This window comes from Diceros bicornis, chromosome 30 (assembly GCF_020826845.1).
Source record: "Diceros bicornis minor isolate mBicDic1 chromosome 30, mDicBic1.mat.cur, whole genome shotgun sequence".
Classification (NCBI taxonomy): Eukaryota; Metazoa; Chordata; class Mammalia; order Perissodactyla; family Rhinocerotidae; genus Diceros; species Diceros bicornis.
In genome coordinates this window covers 8,076,790-8,099,461 of record NC_080769.1, presented here as the reverse complement: position 1 = coordinate 8,099,461, position 22,672 = coordinate 8,076,790, and the positions used below count along the sequence as shown (strand labels likewise).

At 56.7% G+C, this 22,672-nt stretch overlaps 2 protein-coding genes across 2 annotated transcripts; both read right to left on the bottom strand.

Annotated features, from left to right (window-relative positions):
* Positions 1-12: 12 nt before the first annotated feature.
* Positions 13-6,244, bottom strand: EPOR (erythropoietin receptor). Its single transcript, XM_058525647.1, has 9 exons — positions 6,094-6,244; positions 5,237-5,763; positions 4,259-4,394; positions 3,751-3,929; positions 3,515-3,672; positions 2,860-3,013; positions 2,688-2,775; positions 1,333-1,420; positions 13-1,245 (listed from the first exon to the last, which is right to left on the bottom strand). The coding sequence occupies exons 2-9, from the start codon at positions 5,349-5,351 to the stop codon at positions 634-636; spliced, it is 1,530 nt and encodes a 509-aa protein (XP_058381630.1). The 5' UTR covers positions 5,352-5,763; positions 6,094-6,244; the 3' UTR covers positions 13-633.
* A 1,398-nt stretch (positions 6,245-7,642) lies between these two features.
* Positions 7,643-22,431, bottom strand: RGL3 (ral guanine nucleotide dissociation stimulator like 3). The gene is given in 20 exon segments (XM_058525646.1): positions 7,643-9,413; positions 10,417-10,531; positions 10,611-10,697; positions 10,699-10,764; positions 11,445-11,541; positions 11,630-11,698; positions 11,798-11,893; positions 12,653-12,774; positions 12,854-12,886; positions 13,056-13,142; positions 13,249-13,305; positions 14,863-14,947; positions 15,053-15,156; positions 15,870-16,085; positions 16,164-16,306; positions 20,550-20,764; positions 20,883-20,936; positions 21,054-21,277; positions 21,875-21,988; positions 22,383-22,431. Coding segments are annotated over 20 exon segments (2,136 nt in total). The 5' UTR covers positions 22,416-22,431; the 3' UTR covers positions 7,643-9,294.
* Positions 22,432-22,672: the final 241 nt, after the last annotated feature.

The following is a 22,672-nucleotide window of genomic DNA, read 5'->3' as shown; positions in this document are numbered from 1 at the left end:
TTTATGAAGAAGAGATGGTACCCACTTCTAGGCTAGATTCCTAAAACGGCCCACAGAATCTTCTGCTGTCTCTCTCTTTGCTTGTTGGCTGGAAGGATACAGAGGATCCATCCAAAGATGTGAGGGTGGCCTTGAGGGATGGTGAAGCCACAGACCAGAAGAGTCTGGGCTTCTGACTCATCCCAGGGATGGCTGCCCACCTGCCTGAACTGAGATGTGAGAGAGAAACCATTTAATGTTAAGCCATGCAGATTTGGGAGTTGTTTGTTACGGCAGCTAGTATAACTTATACTGACTGATTCATTTTATTAGGATTATCATTCAGATTGCCAGGGCCAGAATTTCAGACTGAGCTCAAGGCTTTTTACTGCTGCCCCTATGGCCTGGGCCCAGGGACAGATGGGGCTTACAGGCCATTTGCAGAAGTCATGATAGAAAAACTTACATATATATATCTATACAAAGAACTATACATTTTAAAATACTGCAAGGTCGTGACTTCCTGAGCAGGAAGGATGGGGCAGAAAGCCAACGTCAGCAATGCCCCTAGTCCTGAGTGAGGCCTCGCCGACCCTGCCCGATAAGTCTTGGGCCTGGCCTAGCACTTGAGGTCATGCTGGGTCCCCAAGCGTCCTAGGAGCAGGCCACGCAGCTTGGGGCTGAAGGCTCGGCGGCTGGGACGAGGCTGTTCTCATAAGGGTTGGAGTAGGGGCCGTTGGAGGAATCCCTCTGGGCTCCCTGGGAGCCCCCTGAGCTGTAGTCAGTTGAGATGCCAGAGTCAGACACCACGAGGTACAGGTACTTGAGGTGGGGTGGGGTCGGGGGCAGCTCAGGAGGCAGTGCCCTCGGGCGCAGGAGCTGGGAGCTGGGGTCCAGCATGGTGTACTCAAAGCTGGCAGCCGAGGCCCCCTCCGGGCCAGGCTTCAGAGCCAAAGCAGACGAGCAGGAGGATGCTTCCGAGCCTTCCTCCGTGGCTGCTGTGTCCAAGCCGCCACCAGGCTGTGGGAGGTGCTCGCGGGGCGGGCTCCGAGGCAGCAGCCACTTGTCCAGCACCAAGTAGGTGTCCCGGGCGTGCTCACTGCCCACCGGCTCCAGCAGAGGCCCCTCGTCGTCTGCCCCTGGCTCCACTGCCTGTGTCACCCCCCAGCAGCGCTCAGAGAGGACTTCCAGGGAGGCGGGGGGGTCCTCCGGGAAGGGGGTGCAGGGGCTCCACCACAGACAGCCGTCATGCTGGTACAGCCACAGCTGGGGAAACAGCAGCACCCTGCTCAGAGCCCTGCGGTTCAGCCACGGGAGCAGGGAAGCCGCAGGCCCTGGGACCAGGCCACCTACCTGGAAGTTACCCTTGTGGGTGGTGAAGAGGCCCTCAAACTCGCTCTCGGGACTTGGGATGCCAGGCCAGATCTTCTGCTTCAGAGCCCTGGTAATGCCAAAAGAAACGAGCACAACACTCACCAACAACCCCTCAGCACCAGTCACAGGGGCACAGATACTCCTCGCACCTCGTGATCATGATGGAGGCAGACGAGTGCATGTGGTCTGAGGAACAGGGGCTCTGGCTGTAGCATCTGCAAGGCCCTACAGAAGGGTGACTGGAATAGGGTTTTGAAGGATGCATAGGCGTTCAATATACACTGTCTCATGCTCCCTCTAAACCTGGCCCAGGCTTGCCTGGAGGTTCCTTATATTACTTCCCTTCTCACTCCTTTCCATGGTTCCCCAATGCATTCAGAATAAACTTCAAACTCCTCCCCACAGCCCTGTGGAGACTGCGTGTTCTGATCCCTGTCACCTCCCTCACCTCATCATCCACCAGTTCTCCTTACACAATATGCTCTAGCCATAGGGCTCCTGCAGCTGCTTCAATGTTCCAACTCATTCCTACCTCAGGGCCTTTGCACTTGCTGTTTCTTCTCCCCCCTTTTCAAGTGGCTGCCTCCTTCCAACCATCAGGTTTCTGCTCTGATGTCGCCTCCTGGAGGCCTTCCCTGACCATCCTGTCATGTCCCCACACCCCATTTGTTTCTTTCATATCATTCATCACAATCTATAATCAAATATCTGTTGGTTCCCTTGTCTGTTGTCTGACTCAACTGTGAGATCCACAAGGTCAGGGAAATGTCAATTTTGTTCTCCACTTTCTCCCCGGAGCCTAGCACATAGTTGGCCCTCAGTATGTATTTTCCAACCAAGTAAGTGAACAGGGCCTTGAAAGACAACTAGGAGATTGCCTGGGGGACCAGGCAGAAGGAACGGCATGTGCCAAGGCTCGGGGGTGTGACACCACAGGGTATGTGCTGGGAATTACAAAAACCTCAGGATGGCTGGTCATATCATAAAGTGTCTGAGAGGCTTGACAACAGGGGCGGGAGGCACTTGGGGGGTTAAATGTTTCCATTCAGCCCATCTGATGGATTTGACAAAAGTTGATGAAATTGGGAAAAAGAATGAGCAAAGGAATTCCAGAAGGAGAAGTCACTGAAGTAGAAGGAAGACCAGGTGAATGTTCCCCGAGAATTTTAACTAAGAGCCTAGGTCTGGTCCGCCTTGCATCCCAGCCCTGCCACCCACTCCTCACTGTGTGACCTCGGGCGAGGGTCTTCCCCTCTCTAAGCCTAGGGTTCCACACCGCAAGGGGGTCGTTGGTGGGGAGGAGTCTGGGCCAGGTGCCTGAACGGGGCGCTCACCGGCGGTGGGAGAGCAGGGCGAGCACAGCCAGCAGCAGCAGGATGAGCACGAGGATGAGGGAAAGCGTCAGGATGAGGGGGTCGAAGTCTGGGGAGCAGGGAGGACGTCAGGGCGGTGGGCTTGCCCGAGGCTCCGCCCCAGCCCTGCCGGCCCCCCCGCCTGGGGTCTCACCACTAGCCGTCAGCAGCGACGCAGGCTCGGACCAGGCGCTCCAGAAGCCCCCGAAGCTCGGCTCGGCCATACGCGCGCGCACCATGAAAGTGTAGCGCGTTTGGCCCCGCAGGTTGCTCAGCACGCACTCGGTGCGGCCGTCCAGGATCTCCACCTGGGGGCGGGGCCCGGGTGAGAGGCGTGGCCAACGGGGGCGGGGAGCAGAGAGGAGCGTGTGGGGGCGGGCCCTGAGGGACAGCCAATCAGAGAAAGGAAGGGCGGTGCCCAAGCGCGGCGGGAGGAGGGGGCGGGCAATGAAAGCAGGAGGCGGGGCCCAGCAAAGCTCGGAGCCAATCAGGGCAGGGGCCCCAGGTGGCGGGAGGCGGGGCCAGAGCATAGAGGGGCGGGGCCCTGAAGGAGTCTGGAGTTTGGCACTACGGGGTAAGTGGGGTTGGATTCAGGTGGGCTGCGGAGGCATTGAGAAACGGGCCTTGTCGGTGGGCGCGGAGCTGTCTTGGGCGTCAGGGCAACGGGATGTCGGGCGTCAGGGGCGGGACCTGGAGGGGCGAGGCCATGGGGGCGGGGCCGTGGTGACCGTCTGGGCGGGGCTTAGAGGGGCGGGGCGGGGATGTGGACTGCGGAGCCTTTGGGGCTGGGCGGTAGGGGCGGGCCTCACCCTCTGCGCGCCCCCTGCGGCGCTGCCTGCCGAGATGTTCACCTCGTAGCGGATAAGGCTCGCCATGGGGGCCCCAGGCGGCGGCAGCCAGCGCAGTACCACGTGGCCGCCCTCTTCGGCCCGCCGCGCCAGCAGCCCCGCGGGGGGGTCCAGGAGCACTGCCGAGAGGGGATGCTCAGGCGGGCGGAGACCGGGACCCCGTCCCCCGACCTCTCCCCCGTTCCCGGCGCACTTACCCACTTCGTTGACCTGGATGACGCGGCGGTAGCGTGGAGCGCCCGAGGAGGCCGCCGTGACGCGCAGCTCCAGGGGCACGAAGCTCGACGTGTCGGCCGTGGGCAGCGAGCACCAGAAGCGCACCGCGCCGCGGGCCGTGGGCGCCTGGTGCAGGCGGCACGGCTTCCACGGCTCACCCCTGCGCGCCGAGGGACGGGGGAGGGAAGGGAGCGAGTTGGCAGGTATTGCCCGGACCGTGGGCGCTCTTTGGATACGGCCACCAGGGGGCGGCCCAGCCCCGACGTACGCGACGCCTTAGTCCCGATTTGGAGGGGTGTGGTCCCAGCCCTGACGTTTGGGGTCTCGCTCCAGCGGCGATCAGGGGAGTGTTCCAGCCCCGGCCACTAGGGGACGTGTCAGCCCCGACCCCGCGGGCTTCCCATCAGGGCGGTGCCATCCGGCCCCTGGCACCAGGAGGCGTCCCAAGCTACGAGCTCCGGGGCGCTCCGCCTCCCGGGTCGGACTCACTCGAGCTGGTAGGAGAAGCTGTAGTTGTCGGGGCCGACCCCGGCGCTTGCCGCTTCCTCCCAGAAACACACCAAGTCCTCCAACCGCTCCGTGAAGCAGAGAAGCTCCTCGGGCCCGCGGGCCGCCAGCAGGGCCGCTGGGGGTGGGCGCAAGGCGAGGGGCTCAGAGGAGCCCAGCCCCGTCCTCGGGCCGCAGCATCCTCCCCCTTCTTCCCGCCGCCTGTGCGGACCGATAAGAAAAGAGCCCCGCCCCGCTCTCTATTCCAGCGAGGCCCCTCCAGGGGTCCGCAGAGGTGCTGGCCCCCGAACTCCCAAGCGCAGGTTGCTTGCTTTACTGTGCCCCGCACACACACCCGCCCACCTCGCGATGGGCTGAATTGCGCGCAGCGTTCAAGGCCTCCGCCTCCCGCGCCTGGCCCCGCCCCAGCCCAGGACTTGCGTGCCGGTGGGTGTGTGGAGGAGGCGGGCCCCCTATCGGCGCCGGCAGGCTCCCCGCTGCCCGATAGCGCCAACCGTGTCCCCCGCCCCCTCCCTCATCCCGGCAGGGCAGGCGATCTGGCGCCCGCATGCAAACCGTGTTTACAGTCGCCTGCAGCCCGGCCCCTCGGACTCGGATCCGGGCTTTATCCTCCCTCCCCCACTGGAGGGTCCGCTAGGTCCCCTCCCTTTAGGGACTCTAGACCGCAGGACCTAGACCCAGCACCGCCCCTGCCCCATGGGGAGTTAGCATGTCCCTAAAAACATGAAACTGGAACCCACGTCCCTCTCTAGTGTCCCCCCTAGAACCCAGTCTGGGGACTGAGACCCCAACATGCCCCACCAGGACCCGGTCTAGGGGTTCAGACACCAGCTTGGCCCCCAGAACGCAGGGTGGAGGTCCAGAACCCAGCATGGCCCCCAGGACCCAGGCGGGAAGTTCAGGCCCCAGCACTGCCGTCCAGGACCCCGTGCGGGGGTCCACGCACAGCTCCTTCCTTACCTTTGCTTTCAAACTTGGGGTCCGACGAGTTGAGTGGGGGAGCCCAGGCGACCCCAGCCAGCAGGAGACAGAGGGAGCCGACTCCAGGCCAAAGGGGCGCCCCGAGGTGATCCATGATGCCGCCCCCGCTAGGAGGGGTCCAGGGCTCCCGTCCCCCCTCCTTCCAGCCCTGGCACAGTCCGCAGCTGGGTCAGCAGCTGCCTCCGCCGGACACAGCTGGCCAGGCCCTTCCCGGCCAGGCGCCCCAAGTGGCAGCTCCCGGAGGGGGCGGGCCCAGCAGGCAGCCTGGGCTGAGATAAGCGGGAGGCGGCCGCCCTGCCCGGCCCCGCGGGAGGGGGCAGGGGCCCTCCTGGGGCTGGAACAGGGTTTTGCATCAGACACACTTTCTTGCTGTGTGACCCGGAACAGGTGACTTACCTTATCTGAACTTCAGTCTTCTCATCTGTAAAATCCAGCTTGGCACATGCCAAACATTCCAAAAATGTTAACTATGGATATTATCGTGGTAATCAACATCTCTTCCCAGTCTGGGTAGGAATAAACAATGATCGTAATAGTGACTAGCGGTTGAGCGCACAGGGCTGAACAGTATGCACCATACGATTTGTATTTGTAAAACACATATATTCTAGAGCGAGATTTCATTTGTGATTCATCGGAAAAAATTTTTTTTACTGCTTACAATTTTTATATACTTGGGATTTTATTTTACAAGGAGTGGGCAGTTCATTTAATGATCTGGAAAGTAATTCTAGAACAAACTGTAAAAGCTATTTGTTTGGCTGAGTGTCTCAGACGGGAGTAACCCCCCCCACACACAACGGAGGTACATGCACAGGGGAGGGGTCGTTACCTACCTCATGGTACCTGCCCACCCTAAACTAGCCAATCAGAGTGCTTCAGTCTCTGGAGCACAGTGATTGGTTCAGGGTGAGCATGTGATCCAAATGGATCCAACGAGCTTCCATCCTGGGACTTTACCTGGGAAAGGGGGTGCCACTTTCTTTTGGGCTTTGGGGTGGGCGCATAAAATAGCCAAGGAAGAAATTGCGTGATGGTGAAGCCAACACGGGCGTTTGCACTGTCTGTTCCCTCTACCTGGAAGGCTGTTCCTCTATCCGCGTCTCACTCCTTCACTTTATTCAAGCCTCTGCCTAAATGTCACCTCCTCAATGAAGCCCTCTCTGATCACCCTATTTAAAATAGCAACCCACCCATCCCACAATCCCTGTCACCCCGGATGGCTTATCATCATTATTTTATTATTATTAGTTTGCATCCTCTCTGCTATTATCACCTAACATGTATTTGATATGTTGTTTATTCGCCTCCCTCACTAGTCCATTTCTGCATCCCCAGCGCCTAGAACAGGGCCTGGCACACAGTAGGACCTCAAGAAATATGAGTGGAGTAAAAGATGAGTAAAAGATGTAAAGAAACAGTGGGTCTTGTGTTAGTCACCGGATACAGCTGTGCCTGAGTACCTCTGCACTTTTAAAAAACAGAAGTGATTCTATGAGAATCTCTTCCTCAGGAAATTGCCACTTGGACCGTGTGTGTGAGAGAGAAGCAGAAACTATAAGCTGTGATTATGAGAGGCGAACCAGCCCAGTGGTTAAGTGCACGTGCTTGGACACAAGGCAGATCATCCAGGTCTGAGCCCCAATCTTATCATGCCACGTTGCCTAAGTAATTAACCCTCCCTAGTCTCAGTTTTTCGTGTATAAAATGGGCATAATAATGGTGCCTACTCCATAGGGCTATTATGAAGATTATGAAATAGATTATGTCAAGTTCTTAGAACAGTGGGTACAGTAAGGATAGCAATTATTTGCTTAAGCTAGTTTCAGAAGGATGCTGCTACTGACTTCTGATTGATTGATCTTAAGGTCTTAATACTTAGAGGAAAAAAAGCCTGTAAAGTAGCCATACCATGATCTTTCTTTTATCAAACGCTCTATGAGGCTTAGATTCTTCTGTCTCCTCTCCCACCTTACACAGTGCTTGGGCATCCCCTATTATTGCTCCAGGGGCAAAGTTTAGAACCCTAGGGATTGCTTTTTGCCCGTTCACCAGAACTCTCCCTTCTCCTAGTAATGGCATCCAAATGTAATTTCCATTTTTGTGCCCTCCCAGACTCCACTCCTGTGATTTGAAATTTCTCTGCCAGCTCAAAGCATGGGCACAGGACCCAGGCCTGGCCAATTAGCATATTACAATCCTCTGAGCACAGTGATTGGTTCACGGGTGGCCACGTGACACAAGCTGGTCCAATGGGCATCTGCTCTGAGACTTTTGCTGGAGCGGATGGGAAGGAGGGGCTCTCCTTGCATGGGAAGGTGGAGCTGGTAGGATGTTGGCCTGGCACTGCCCTCAGGAGGTGTGAGCCTGCCTTGGATTCACGCTATGTTAATTAAAATGTCCTTTTGGCTACTGTAACAGAGACCCAAATAATAGTGGCTTTAAGTAAGATAGACATCTCTCTTACGTAACAATCTAAGTAGCAGTAATACAATATGGCAGCTCCCTGGTCTCAGAGAGCCACATTCCTTCCATTTTGTTGCTCCATTATTCAGAGGATGCGAACCACCCAATCCAACATAATCCACCCTGTGTCTTCATTCTAACCAGCAGGAGGCAGAAAAAGAGGAAAAGAGGAAGAGGAGGACACACTCCTTCTCTTTAAGGGCAGGACCCAGAATTTGCCCACCTCCTTTCCCTTTACATCTCATTGGTCAGGACTTACTCACATGACCACATTTTGCTGCAAGGGAGACTGGAAGTGTGGTTTTTACTCTGGGTAGCCCGCTAAAAATCAGTGTTCTATTACCACAGAAGAATGTGATTGGATTTGGTGGGACAATGACAGTCTCAGTCTCAGAGCAAATCAGAGCCAAGAGACAGCAACACAGTCCCAATGACATATTTTGAGTCCTTGGATCCAACTGTGCCTGAAGCTGGCCCCATTGAACTTTTCAGTTACATGAGCCATTAATTTCCTTTTTTGCACATGCCTGTTTGAGTTGGGTTTTTGACCACTTGAAACAGACAGAACCCTGATTAATACAGTGAGATATAAAGCCCCTAGTCTGTGTCCAGCATAGAGTGGGGGTTCATAAGTGGTCATCTTATTATTGTTGTTGTTATGACTACGTTGCAGGTGATCCTACAGCTCATTTCGTCTCTGCCTTCTCTACCTGTTTCTTTTTCCTTCCCCAATACTGATAGAGAGCTCATCCCCCTCCTTTCATCGATGTTATTTATCTCTGATTCCGATGGAATTTCATTTCTCCACTTTCCTATATACATGGCAGAAAAGAAGCATATCACCTCAAAATGTTGGTGGAGGGAGTCCTGAACCCTGTGTGTGTGACAGGGCCCTCCTCTGTCGTCTGGTCATGCCTCACCCACCCCCTTTCTTAGGACTCTTAGGAAGTTAATGGCTCATGTAATCGAAAAGTTCAGTGGGTCCAGCTTCAGGCATAGCTGGATCTAGGGACTCAAAAGATATCATCGGGATTTTGTTGCTGTCTCCTGGCTCTGATTTGCTCTGAGACTGAGACAGTCATTGTCCCCCCAAATCCAATCACCTTTTTCTATGGTAATAGAACCACTGATTTTTAGCTGGCTACCAAAGTAAAACACCACACTAACAGCCTCCCTTGCAGCAAAATGTTTCTCTTTTTTTATCTTGATGAGGAGTGAACATGGAGCATGGTGCAGAACAAACAAGACTCACTCCTGGTCCATAACTTTGGTCGCTATTTTCATCCACTTCTGTCAGTTCTGATGCGTCTCTAATGTTACAAGATTTCTCTGGGGAAGGGTCTGACCCCCCAATGATCCCCCTTCTATGTTTAACTAGCCACCCTGGGGGCTGATGTCTTTGGAACAGGGGTCTGGTGCCAGGAGGGTCAGAGGGATGGGGTCCAATCAAGTTGGGGGGAGGGGTCACCAGGTATGGAGCACGATGGGCTCTACTGGGGAACAGAAGCTTTCCGGGGCCAGGCCCCAAGCTGCCAGTGGGGTCTGCATCCCGGAGGGAGGAGCAGGCCACCTCAGGTCAGGGAGACTGAGGGTGTGGGCGGGGCCCCCTCCTTGCGCCGCAGCACGAAGTCTCCGGGGACGGCTGGACTCATGGCATAGAAGACATTGGCGTTCTCTGGAATCAGGAGCTCTGGCCAGAGGTGGAGAGGATGATGAAAGGCCCGCACAACCTCGTACTTCCCCCACAAAGGACCTAGGTAACCTGCTATTCACCCCGGGGCCTGAACAACCTTGGGTCCCTTTAGCCAGCGCGAAGACAACCTCACCCTCCTCTCATTAGGAACCTGGACAACTTCCCACTCGAAGCCCACACAACCTCAAGTCTCCTCCCCACCACGAACCTGGGCAACCTCCTGCCATTTCTCCCTGAAGTCTTGATAACCTATACTACAAGCTTGGGCAAACTTAGTTCCAAACAACTTCCTGCTCTCCCCACCCTTCCCCAGCAGCCAATTCCCAGCCAAGTTCATGCTGCTCTCGCCATGAACTTTGACAACTTCTGACTTCCCACTTCCAGCCCGCACAACCTCTGGCCCTCACACTTGACATGTAAACAACCTCAAGTATTCCTGCCTAATGTCCGGCCAACCTCATGTCATGTCCTTTTACATGTCAACCTCTTGCCTCTCCCTCTTGAAAACTGGACAACCTCCTACCCACGTCTACAATGAACAACCTCATGCTCCCCTACTCTGAATTTCAATACCATGTCGCCCTCTCCCAAGCCAAGTTCGGATAACTTCAGGGTCCCCATGCTGAGGCTGGAGAAACTCATTTCCCCTCAAATCCAAGCCCAGATCCCCTTTAGTCTCCCACCCCAACAGTAGAGCCTGAACAACCTCACAATCCTACAAATTTAAGCCCAGACAACCTTCTACACTCCCTCTCCCATTTGGCCCTGGACAATCTCATTTCCCCCCTAAATCCTAGGAAGACACCTTTGGTGCCCCCTTCCCTCATGCTGAGCCAGGACAACCTCATGACCCCACATAATTGAGGCACAAATATATTACTGCCTTTTATCCCCACCCTGCTTATCTTACCCCTACTCTGTGCCTGAACCACCTCATGGCCCTGTTAGGGCCATCCTTGCCCCTGGTCAGTCTGCCACCCTCCAAGTGGTCCCCGCTCACCCCTGTCCCCAGGAAGGACTTGGAAGAGCTGGTAGTCGCGGGCCCAGGGCTGGGCCACATTGTGCTTCTGCAAGGCTCGCTGCACCACGCTAGGGGCCTTGTCCTGACTAGTGAGCTGGGAAGAGAGGTGAGATGTGACAGCCCGAGCCCCAAGGGCAGGGCTGCCCCCGGCAGGTCCCCGCCCAGCCCCTCACCAAGATGCTGCGATACACGTTCCCGTGGTCGTTGTCGATGCTGACACGGATGACGCGGGCCTCCGAGCCCTGCTGCCCCGGGGGGGGGGACGCGAGGGCCACTCAGGGGCAAGGCCAGGGGCCGGGGGCCTGGCGGGTCCAGGCTCAGGGGCAGCTGTAGGCAGTGGGGGTGGCGGCTGAGTGGTGGGAGAGCACTAGCCCCCCTCATTATATCTAACGCATCCCCCGACACCCCCGGAGCCTGGGGACACGCCATTAGGCTGCCCACACGCCTGCATCTACGCAATCTCGTCCTATACAGACCTCCGTGCCCCGTTGCACAGACACATTCACACATGACCGATAAACACACAAACCCACGTTCACACACAAGATGTCCTGCATACACAGAGAGCAGCGAGCACACACACATGCTCACAGCTGTTGTACACGCACAAGCCCACGCCCACGAACAGCCTCGCGTGTGGTCCTGTGCGTATTTGTGCCCACGTTTCCCCTTAAGGTGTGCAAATTCCTGGGGACACACATATCCTTGCAAAAGTCTGTGATTGCACCCCGGAGCGCCCTGTGGGAGAGCGGACACACGGGTCCAGATCTGAGCACCAGCCAGATTGAGGGCCAATCTCTCAGACAGGGCCGTGGGGATGCACATGTTCCCCTGGACAGACACCCCGAGGGCTGAGCTGACTGTGTGTACAGGCTCCTTTGTACATGCCTGGCCCTGAAATCCCGGGTGCACACACAGACGTGCGTGCGTGCAGACACACACACACAAACACACACACAGCTCTCGGCACCCGCAGCCCCACATGCATGCAGGGGCAGTCCTGGTACCTTGGTGCTGGGACCCTGCGGGCCTGGAGAGGCCGGGGGGCTGCCAGGAGGAGGGTCCTTGGTTCCAGGACTGGACGGGGGGGACCCCGGGGACAGACTAGGGGAGACACAGAACCGAAGGTGGGGTGGCTGACTGGACCTCTGACTCCGCTGTCTCCAGCCCCTTCAACGAGCAGGATGCTCACCTGGAGGCGGGGGATGAGGGGTCCCCGGGACTCTCGCCAGGGGACGAGCATTTCTCTCGGGACAGCTTCCTGAGAATAGGGACAGGGGCTGAGGCTGAGGCAGACTCAGTCCAAGGAGCAGCCCCCGTCTCTGCCCACATCACCCCACACACACTCCCCGAGACTCACGCACTGAGACGCTTGGTGAGGCTGATTCTCCGCCGGATGCGTGGGGAGCTGGGGCAGGAGGCGGCCGGCGGCTCAATGACACGGGAGATGCGGTAGCTGAGGGGGCAGGGGGCAGGAGGCAGCAGGGAATGAGGAGACACGCGTTAGAATCAAGCTGGGTTTCGGGGGGGTCAGTGGGGAACAGCCTGGGGTTGGGCACCAGAGGTCAGGGCCAAGGCAGTAAATGGGGCCCTGAGAATCAGGGTCTTATTTGGGATGGCCTGGTTGGCACATAGAGTTCAAGGTCACGCAATCATTGGGGTCAATGGTTAGGGTCATAGATTCAATAGAACGAAAGGAAACAATTAGATTAATTGAGTTGGATGGTTGAATTTACATCTGAGATAGAGTCAGCACATAGAGTTCAAAGTCACGCAATCATTGGGGTCAATGGTTAGGGTCATAGATTCAATAGAATGAAAGGAAACAATTAGATTAATTGAGTTGGATGGTTGAATTTACATCTGAGATAGAGTCAGTTACTCAGAACTGGGGGTCAATGATTAGGCTCAGAGAGTCAGATGGGGGGTCACGATGGCGTCACGGGTCAGACAGGGCCAGAAGGTGGGAAGAGCACAGATGGCCAGCCGCGTGTTCAAGGCTGAAGTCAGAAAGTCAGACGGGGTCAAAGTTTGAGGTCAGAGATCGATTGGGGCACTCGATTGGGCTGGAAATAATGCAAGGTCACAGGTTGGGGGGGGTCAGGGCTCAGGAGGGGGTCTTAGGAGGAGCTGGGGAGGTGCATGGGATAAACAGATCCAGTGTGCGATCGAGGGTCAGCCAGGGTGGGGCCAGGCCAGGCCACAGGGTGGTCACCTCTGCTCCTCGCTGAGCTGCTGCTGGGCGCGCAGGGCGGCCAGGATGGGCGGGTGGGGGCTCAGGCGGTAGCTGCGACAGCGCCTCTGCAGCTGCTGGATGCGGGCCAGGATCTCCCACTCCTGGGGGAGTGGCCTCTGAGACCCCGCCCCTGCCCTGCCCCCACCCTAGACCCCCCACACCCACCCAGTGCCCGCTCACCTTCCTCCTCTTCTCAAAGTTGATGAGATCTCCCTGCAGGCAAACTTTGTCTGAACTGCAGCCTCCAGGGTCAAGGATGGAGGGTCAAGGTCAGGGGCTGGGGTCAGTTCAGGCAAGGTCAAGGGCAGGATGTCAGGAGGCCTATTGTGCTGAGGGCGAGTAGCACTGAGGTCAAGAATCAAGGGTCAGGCAGGGGTCAGACCTCCAGCATGTCCGGCAAGGCTGTGTCCAGCATAACCAGGTCCGTGAGAAAGGTGCCAAGGTAGGGGACAGGGCCTGGGGGCAACTTCTGTGGCCCCCAGAACTCCAGTCAGTTTCAGCCATCACTGACCCCATCATGCTCCACCCCCTCCCTGAGGGTCCTGCTGGTCCCCATCCAAAACCACATCACTCACTGAGGGCAGGCTTCCTGGGGGCGTGTCCTCCTCCTGGGGTCCTTCAGTGGCCTCCTCCTGGGGGCAGGGGCAGATCTGAGCAGTCCTGGGGTCTCTTCGACCCACCCTCAGGGAAGACACCTCAACATATATACACTCATTTTGCTCTCAGCAATCACAAACCAGTTGCAAAGGTTTCCCAATGGAAAGTGAGCAGGGGGAAGGAGGGGAGGCATGAGGGAGGCAGGGAGGGAGCAGATAAGCAGAAGGAGCCGGCCCCACCAGGGATGATGAAATTAATAAAGGAAATCTTAACTAAATTGGAGTCAGGAAGGCCTGTAGGGGGAGCCCTCACGCCCTATCACACATCCTCAATTACACCAAACAGGAAGAGAGGGACTTGCATCATCCGCAGGGAGCAAAACCACTTCACAACGGAGGGAAGATTTCTCTCCCCACCCGGCAACTGCCCAGCCAACGAGAAATGCTACAGCTCAGCCAATGAGAAACGCTGCAGCTCAGCCAATGAGAAACGCTAGAGCTCAGCCAATGAGAAATGCTACAGTTCAGCCAATGAGAAACACCGCAGCTCAGCCAATGAGAAATGCTACAGCTCAGCCAATGAGAAACACCTGCAGCTCAGCCAATGAGAAATGCTACAGCTCAGCCAATGAGAAACACCGCAGCTCAGCCAATGAGAAATGCTACAGCTCAGCCAATGAGAAACGCTTCAGCTCAGCCAATGAGAAACGCCTGCAGCTCAGCCAATGAGAAGTCATTGCGGCCTTGAGCTGTTACTTTCCCCCAGTGGACTTTCCTTTAGAGCAGCCCCTCCCTCCTCCCCCTTTTCCTCTATAAAGCAGCCCCCTCCTTTGTTTGCTGGATTTCCCTATGGTTCGCCCTAGAATGTACATCCCCAATTGCAATTCTCTTGGCTGTTCTGGAATAAACTCGTTTTGAGGCTAAGTTGACAGAGGTGGGCTCGTGGGTGCTGTGGCCCCCAGGGACCACCTTAACACAGGTGAGAATCCTTGTCAGGGGCCTGGATGGAACAGGCCGGCCGTCAACCCCCTGGAAACGCCCTGAACCTGGCCTTCATACCATCGCTCTGCCTGGGAATTAATTACACAATAGCTGGCGCACTTATTCTTGCCCTGTGTGTCTCCTCCAGGGCAGGAACGGTGTCTGGTTCACGGCAGAGCCTCCTGGCACAGTGCCTGGCACACAGTAGGTGCTTAATGCAGAGTTCCTTGTTCCCTGAGCTCATCATTGCTCTTAGAACCTAAATCTTGCCTACAATAAGTCAGTCCTGTTGGCACACTCTTTTCAATTTTGCTTATCAAAGTCAAGTCCCTGGCACAATTTTTTTTCACTCTTTGCTGTGACTGTGGCCTCAGGCGACCTTTTCCCCGTAACTTCTGGCATATGTTGAATGAATAAAGAACGTGGTCACGTGGTCACCGGGTGTGAGCTATCACGAGGGCAGCAGAGGCCGGGAGAAGGCGGGGCCGCCTGCATACAAGAGGAAGGTCATTCCCGAGCGGTAGGGAAAGGACACTGAATGACAATGACAAGTGATGCCCTGCCTGGTCCCCTTCCTGGCCCGGTACCCACGGGGTCCGCACCCGTCTATACCTGGGAGAGAATCTCTCTGCAGCTCAGGTGGTTGTTCTCATCGGAGAAAATCTGGGAAAGTTTCCTGAAAGTGGATAAGGGTTCCCTAGGGGGACAGGAGAGGGGTTAGGGGTCCGCGGCTGGGAGGGTCAGAGCTGGGATGGGGCGAGGAGGAGAATCCACCCCAGCAGACCCCCCACTCCTCGCTCACCGGCTCACGGCGCCCCAGCTGCGCTTGAGCCGGTAGATGGGGTTCGACTGCAGAGCAGACAGGACGGCGCGCAGGGAGGAGAAATTCCGCAGCTCCCGGCAGCGCTGGGGGGCGGGGTGGGGGCGCTGGTCAGACCTCAAGTCTGACCCCCAGGGATGATTTGCCTTTGATCGCATGACTTTTGACCCCTGGCCAGACTCCTACAACTCGCCCCTCATCTGACAAGCTACCCAGAGTCAGCCTCCTCCCCCAGGAGCCCCTCCCCTCCTCTCCCTGCAGCCCAGCCCCGCCCCCAGCTGCCCCTCTATCCCCTACCTCTGACCTCGGCTTCTCCTGTCCCTACTCCTTCTCCTTGAGCCCTAGACGTGCCCATAGCATCTCTCCTGGACCCAGACCCCTCCTCACTGAACCCAAGTGTCACCCCAAGCATCAACTTTCTATCCCCTCCCCTCCCCCCTTGCCACGCCCCCACTCTCTCTCCTGGGCCCCCCATTTCTCTCTTCCTCTCTTCCCTGAGGCTCCTGCCCCGCCCCTATCCAGCCACTTTCGAGACCCCCGTCCCCTTGTCTGGGCTTTGGTCCCTCCTCCAATCCTATCCCCTCCCCATCACCCCCCCATCCCATCCTCTTATCCCTAGAGTCGCCTAGCGTCTCTCAGCTGTCCCTGGGCCGGCCAGCCCACCCCCCAGGCTTTCCCTTAGGCACCTCCCAGCTCCAACCCTCCCCTCGTTCCCAGACCCCTGTCCTCTGCCTTCTGCCCGCCGGGTCTCTCTGGGTCCCTTGGCCCCGCCCCATGCCCCCCCCCCCCCAACACGCACCTGGGCGATGCGGATCCACTTCTCCAGCCGCTGCGCCCTCTGCGGGGCGGCCAGGCCCGGCGCCCCCAGCACGGAGCCCAGCACGCAGCCGGTCACCGCGTTGAACTGGGTCACAGTGGCGCGCACGGTGGGGGCGGTGCCCGCGGCCCCCGGCCGGTCCCGCTGCGACCACACGGAGCCCAGGCACTCGCAGGGCCGCACGCGCGAGAAGAGCTCCTGGGCGGAGGGGGTGGGTGGGTAGGATCTGAGCCTAGCGGGACCTGCCCCCACCCACCGCGGGCCCCGGGTCCTCACCACGTCCATCAGGGTCAGCTGCTCGGCCACCTCGTCTACACCGAAGTCCAGGAGCTCGGGGCCTTCCCGCACCAGTCCCTCCTCCTCTTCCAAGCAGCCTTCCGGGGAGTCTGGGCAGGGGGTCCGGGCAGCTCCGGGAGGTCCTGAGGGAGCATTAGAGCCGGTTAAAAACGCTCAAGTTTGAATCCGGGACTGGCTGTGTGACCTTGGGCAAGTCCCTTGGCGTCTCTGAGCCTCCTTCCTCATCTGTAAAACGGAGACCTCCCTGAGTGTTTTTAAGGACGTCAGAGCGAAAGTAACATTCGTGGAGCACCTAGCATGGATTAACTCGGTAATTTAGCACACTACCCCGGGGCAGGAGGTACTATTCTCCACCTTCTCCAGGTGGGGAAACTGAGGCAGGAATAATTTGCCCTAAGTCACGCGTTCAGTAAACATCAGGGCAGAGATTTGAAGCCGCGCTCAAAGGCTAGAGTAGAAAATAGGGCTTTTTGACTTTGAACTTGTATTAGGATAAGATCTGTCTGTCCTTTTTCTTTTGTTTAGAGGTGGTATAACTGTGGTTAAGGGAAGGCTATTGTCCAAAATTCCCAAGTTCAAATTCAAGCTTGTCCACCGGGCTTGCTGTGTGAGATAAAGTCAGCCTTTTATTCGGCCCTGAGTTAACATCTGCCAATCCTCTTTTTTTTTTTTTTTTTGCCGAGGAAGACTGGCCCTGGGCTAACATCCGTGCCCATCTTCCTCCACTTTACATGGGACCCCCGCCACAGCATGGCTTGCCAAGCGGTGCGTCGGTGCACGCCCAGGATCCGAACCGGCGAACCCCGGGCCGCTGCAGTGGAGCGCACTTAGCTTGCGCCACGGGGCCGGCCCCTAAAGTCAGCCTTTCAACGTCTCTGTGCCTCAGCTTCTTCATCTGGACTTTTTTTTTTTTTAATCAGACAGGATTATGCATACCAGACTGCCATAAAAGGCTCCATAAACATGAATGACTTTTCCGCAGTGGGTTTCAATGGTGGCGCCCCCTAGGGGACATTTTGAAAGTTGGATCTTGCCACAACGGGGTGGACATGAACAGGGAACTTGCTCTACAAAAGTAGAGAAAATTGTATAAACAACACTCAAGGGGTCGACCCCGTGGCTTAGCGGTTAAGTGCGCGCGCTCCGCTGCTGGCGGCCTGGGTTCGGATCCCGGGCGCGCACCGATGCACCGCTTCTCCGGCCATGCTGAGGCCGTGTCCCACATACAGCAACTAGAAGGATGTGCAGCTATGACATACAACTATCTACTGGGGCTTTGGGGAGAAAAAGGGAAAAAAAGGAGGAGGATTGGCAATAGATGTTAGCTCAGGGCTGATCTTCCTCACAAAAAATAAAAATAAAAATAAATAAACCACACTCAAACACCCATCGCTTATCTTCAACAGTCATCAATTTGACTAAAAAAAATTTTTTTTCCAGGATGATTTGAAGGCAAATCCCAAACATAGGTCACTACACACTTAAAAACTTTGGTGTGTACCTCTAATTGACGAGGACTTTAAAAAATATGTAACCTTCTGGCCCACAATCATTTCCAACAAAATCATCAATAATCACTTGATGTCAAGAAATACACAGTCCATATTGAAATCCTCCCATTGTCCCTAAATTGTCTCTTTTAAAGTTTTTTTTTTTTTTGGTGAGGAAGATCAGCCCTGAGCTAACATCTATGCTAATCCTTTTTTTTTTTTTTTGCTAAGGAAGACTGGCCCTGAGCTAACATCCGTGCCCATCTTCCTCCACTTTATATGGGACGCTGCCACAGCATGTCCTGACCAGCAGTGCGTTGGTGCGTGCCCAGGATACGAACCCGGGCCACCAGCAGCAGAGCACGTGCACTTAACTGCTACGCCACGGGGCCAGCCCCTGTGTCAGTTGTTTCTTCAAAATCCAAAGATCCATTCAAGGCATTCGGTTGTTCCTTTCTTATGTCACTTTTATTCTGTGACAGTCCCTATTTGCCTTTTGCTTAATGTCATTAGGGAAAAAATGGGTCATTTATCCTGAGGAAGGTCACATTCTTCTCTATTTCCCTGTTTGCTTTCTCTTAGTGACACGTGGCATGTTCCTCTATCCCCTACATTTGCTGTAAGATCCGAAGGTTTGATTAAACTTGGGTGCTGGGGCCAGCCCGGTGGCGTAGTGGTTAAGTTCACACACTGCTTTAGCGGCCCTCGGTTTGCAGCTTCAGATCCCGGGCGTGGACCTATGCACTGCTCATCAAGCCATCTTGTGGCAGCATCCCACATACAAAATAGAGGAAGATGGGTACAGATGTTAGCTCAGGGCCAATCTTCCTCAGCAAAAAGAGGAAGATTGGCAATGGATGTTAGCTCAGGGCCAACCATCCTCACCAAAAAAAAAAAAAATGTGACCCAAAAAATAAAGATGTTAATGTTCCAAGAGCCTGGCACACAGTAGGTATTCAATATATGTTCATTTTCTCCTGTGACCTCAAGAACTCATAGCCAGGGCAGCACTTCCAATAGAATTTCCTGGAAATATTTTCTTCCTGTGCTGTCCGATGTGGCTACTGAGCACCAGAAATGTGGCTAGCGCAACCAAAGAACTGAATTTTTATTTTTACTTAAGTTCAATTTAATTAATTTCAGTTCAATTTCAATAGCCACGTGGGGCTAGTGGCTACCCCATTGGACTGTGTAGTTGGTTTTTTTTTTAATTTTATTTATTTTTTCCCCCAAAGCCCCAGTAGATAGTTGTGTGTCATAGCTGCACATCCTTCCAGTTGCTGTATGTGGGATGTGGCCTCAGCATGGCTGGAGAAGCGGTGCGTCGGTGCGCACCCGGGATCCGAACCCCGGGCCGCCAGCAGCGGAACCGCGCATTTAACCGATAAGCCACGGGGCCGGCCCTGGAGTGTGTAGTTCTAGTGACTTGGAATCAGCTGGTGAAATCTTGAAGGCAGAGGAAGAAAGACACTTAGTAACCAGGAGGGAAGATGGAATGATAAAAGCGATGTAAATAACTGAGACTTTGTCATCGGTGGGAGAGAGAAGCAGCTGCTCCTTTGTAAAGTGGAGAGAAATGTGGCCGCTTTATGTGAGGATTAGTGGATGGAGATTAGGGATATAGATGCTTTTGTGATAGGGATCAGATCCGACACAGATGGGTGAAAGATGATACTTTATAAGCAGGATGCAATTATTCATTCAACAAATCCTCCTTGTTCCTGCCCCTGGGGACAGAACCGGGGACAAGACCAATGAGAACTACACAGAAAGGTAAGACAGGGGCCTGCCCGGTGGCGCAGTGGTTAAGTGCGCTCGGCTTAGGTGGCCCGGGGTCCAACAGGTTCGGATCCTGGGCGCGCACTGTTGCACCGATTGTCAAGCCATGCTGTGGCGGCGTCCCATATAAAGTAGAGGAAGATGGGCACGGATGTTAGCCCAGGGCCAATCTTTTTCAGCAAAAAGAGGAGGATTGGCATTGGATGTTAGCTCAGGGTTGGTCTTCCTCACAAAAAAACAAAAAACAAAACAAACAAACAACAAAAAAACAGAAAGATAAGGCAGGCTCAGAGGACAGAGTGGATGGATATGTTTGTTGGGAGGGGGTCAGAGAAGGCATATCAGAGGAGGTGACAATTGGATGGAGACCTGAATGAAGAATGTGGATATTTTTCCCTCTGCCAAAAGCTCTCTACAACATAGGTTGGCAAACTCCTTCTAGAAAGGACCACATAGTTTGCTGACACCTACTCTACAAGAAATATGTCTGGCTTCTTGTATATATTTCATTATAAGTGGCAGACAGCTACTAAGTAAGAATCAGTGATAATAACAAAAACTATACTCCTTGCCAAGCCCTCATTGTTTATTTATTTGTTTACTGACTGTCTTCCCCAGGGAACCAGGAGCTCCCATCCATTGTTAGGTGCCCAGAGCCCATGGCCAAATATTTGTTGAAAGGATGGAGGCCAATGAGGTAAGTACCATGGTTGGCCCATTTCACAGATAAGGAAACTGAGGCTCAGAGAGGTGCAGTGACTTATCCAACGTCACACAGTCAGCAAATGGCAGAACTAGGATTTGAACCTAGGACTCTGTGGCTCCTAAGGCAAGTAGCAATGCAATGATCTGTAGCTAGAAACACAGGGCGTCCTGACCCAGTGGTGAAGTATCTTTGTAGTTAGGACGGAGGAGGTTGGGGGAAGCGCTAGACAAATGCTAATACGTTAGAGAGTTATTATCTCCACTTTACAGGTGGGGAAACTGAGGCTCAGACAGGGTTAAGAACCTTGCCCAAGATCTGTAGCTCCGGGAGCAGAGAGGAGGACCCTGGGGGAGGGAACATGCAGGAAAGGCCTGCTCAGAGGCCCCTCACCTGCCCACGCCTGGGGCTGCTCCTGTTCTTCCTGCGCATGCTCAGCCTCCTTCAGGAACTCTCCTAGCAGCTTCTCAGCCTCCCGGGCCTCGGCGCCCAGCGGGGCCGCCCAGCCCAGAAAGATGCGGACACTGCCTAGGTCCGAGTGGGCAGGGGGGTCCCGGAAATCCTGAGGGTGGTCCCGCAGCCAGGAGCCCAGCACCGACACCACAGCCCTGGCCAGAGGGGCGGGGCCTCAGAGCTCAGCCCTTTGCTCTGGACCTGGCGAGCCCCTCCACTTCAGATCCGACCTTTGACCCTAACCCTAACCCCCCCACCAGATGGGAGACCCACCTCAGGTTCTGGTTGAAGCTCAGATCTCGTTCTTCTGTCTTCTTTATCACTACCCTGGGAAAAGCCCCCCAAATCCAGGTGAAGAAGAGGGGGCTACGGGGGGTGGGGCTTAGAAGGAGGGTATTGGGGTTGGGGGGGTTCCTAGGTGAGGGCCTGGGGATGGGTACGGACCCCGGCGGCAGGGGCGGCGGCGGCGGTGGCAGGAGAAGGCCCAGCACGCGGGCGGTGGGCACAAAGGCCCGGTGGGTGGCCAGGAAGGCAGGCACGAAGCACGGGTCCTGCTCGCGGTCTCCGGACACCAGCTCGCGCACCAGCCGCTCCAGCCGCGCCGCCCTCAGCGCCCGGACCTTGCTGGTGCGGTAATGGAGGAAGGCGTCGGGCGCGGGGCCGGGGGCCTGCAACGGGACACGGAGGAGTGGCCGCCGGAGCCCCCCCTTTCCGACCCCGCCCACCTCCAGCGCCGCTCCTGCATCCGATCCTGCCCTTTCCTCTGCATCCCGCCCCCTGGATTCATTGTCCTGCCCCAGGCACAGATGACGCCCGCAACCCGCCCTGGACACCCTCGTCCTGCCAGGCCCTGCCCTCTGTCCCCTTCCCTCCACCCCTAGACTGCTCTCAACTCTCCAGCCACGCTTCGCTGGCTGTTCTGGTCCCTGCCCTCCATCCCATTCCGCTCTCACTTGGCTCCTTCTAAAGACCACCTCCCCCTCCAGCTCAGCCCCGCTAAACCTGGCTTACCCGGGCCCTGCCGTCCAGTTCGGTCCGCAGATCCCGCTGGAACCGCGCCCTCACCTGGCCCGGCCTCACTCATCTCCCCCACTCACCTGGCCGTCCCCGGGCCCCTCTCTGCCCTTACCTGGCCGCCTCTAAGCCCCGCCCTTTCTCGATCCCCAGCTCCGCCCCTCCACTCTGCCCCCACCTCCTTCTCTCCAGGCCCCTCCACGTAGCCCCGCCCCCACCTGGTCGCCTCCCGCCCCGCCCCCACTCCTCACCTGGCTGCCCCCGGGCCCTTCCCCCGGGCTCCAGCGCTGGCTGCGCTGCCGCCGCAGGGAGACACTGTACACCGCGCCGTCCTCGATCTCCTGGCCCCAGTCCTGCAGCGGCGCCTGGACGCGGAGGCGAGCTCAGGGCGACAGGTCCCCGGGCCTCGGCCCCCCTCTCCCGCGCGGACTCAGGCTGGCCCTTCCCGCTCCATCCTCCCTTCCCGGCCGGACTCAGCAAGACTCGGGGCGGGGTCCCAGGCTAGAGAAGCCCCCTCGGCTCCGCGGGTACCCTCCTCCCTCGGCCTGGGAGGATGGGGTGGCATTTGGAGACGTCCCAGGGTCCAGGCTCACAGAGTCTGTCTCTGTCCCCTACTGCAGACGAGCCCGAGACACTCACCCCCCCGCTCCGTCCCTAAGAGGAACCAGCCACTTCACTGGGTCAGGGGCCAGGAGGCCCAAGGGGCGGGGACCTGGAGGTCGCCAGGGATATGGGGTCCCGTAGCCCCGGCCCCCTTACCAGGGCTAGCTCCCTGCCCGCTGTCCGCGCCATGGCCCGTGCGCGTCCCGCTGCGTGGCGCCGGTGAGTGAGGCGGAAGGGCCGGCGGGGCGGGGCGGCGGGGCGGCGGGGGCGGGGCGGGATAGGGCAGGCGGGACCCACGGCTCTCCGAGACCCCCAGCCGGACCCCAGCGCCCTGCCCAGGCCCACGGGGGCGAGGTCCCGGCTCTCCCTATAGGCTCGTATCAACCTGTGCCCAGGAGCAAGGCCACCTGTCTCCCAGGAGAGTGCTCTTTGCTGTGTCCCCAGGT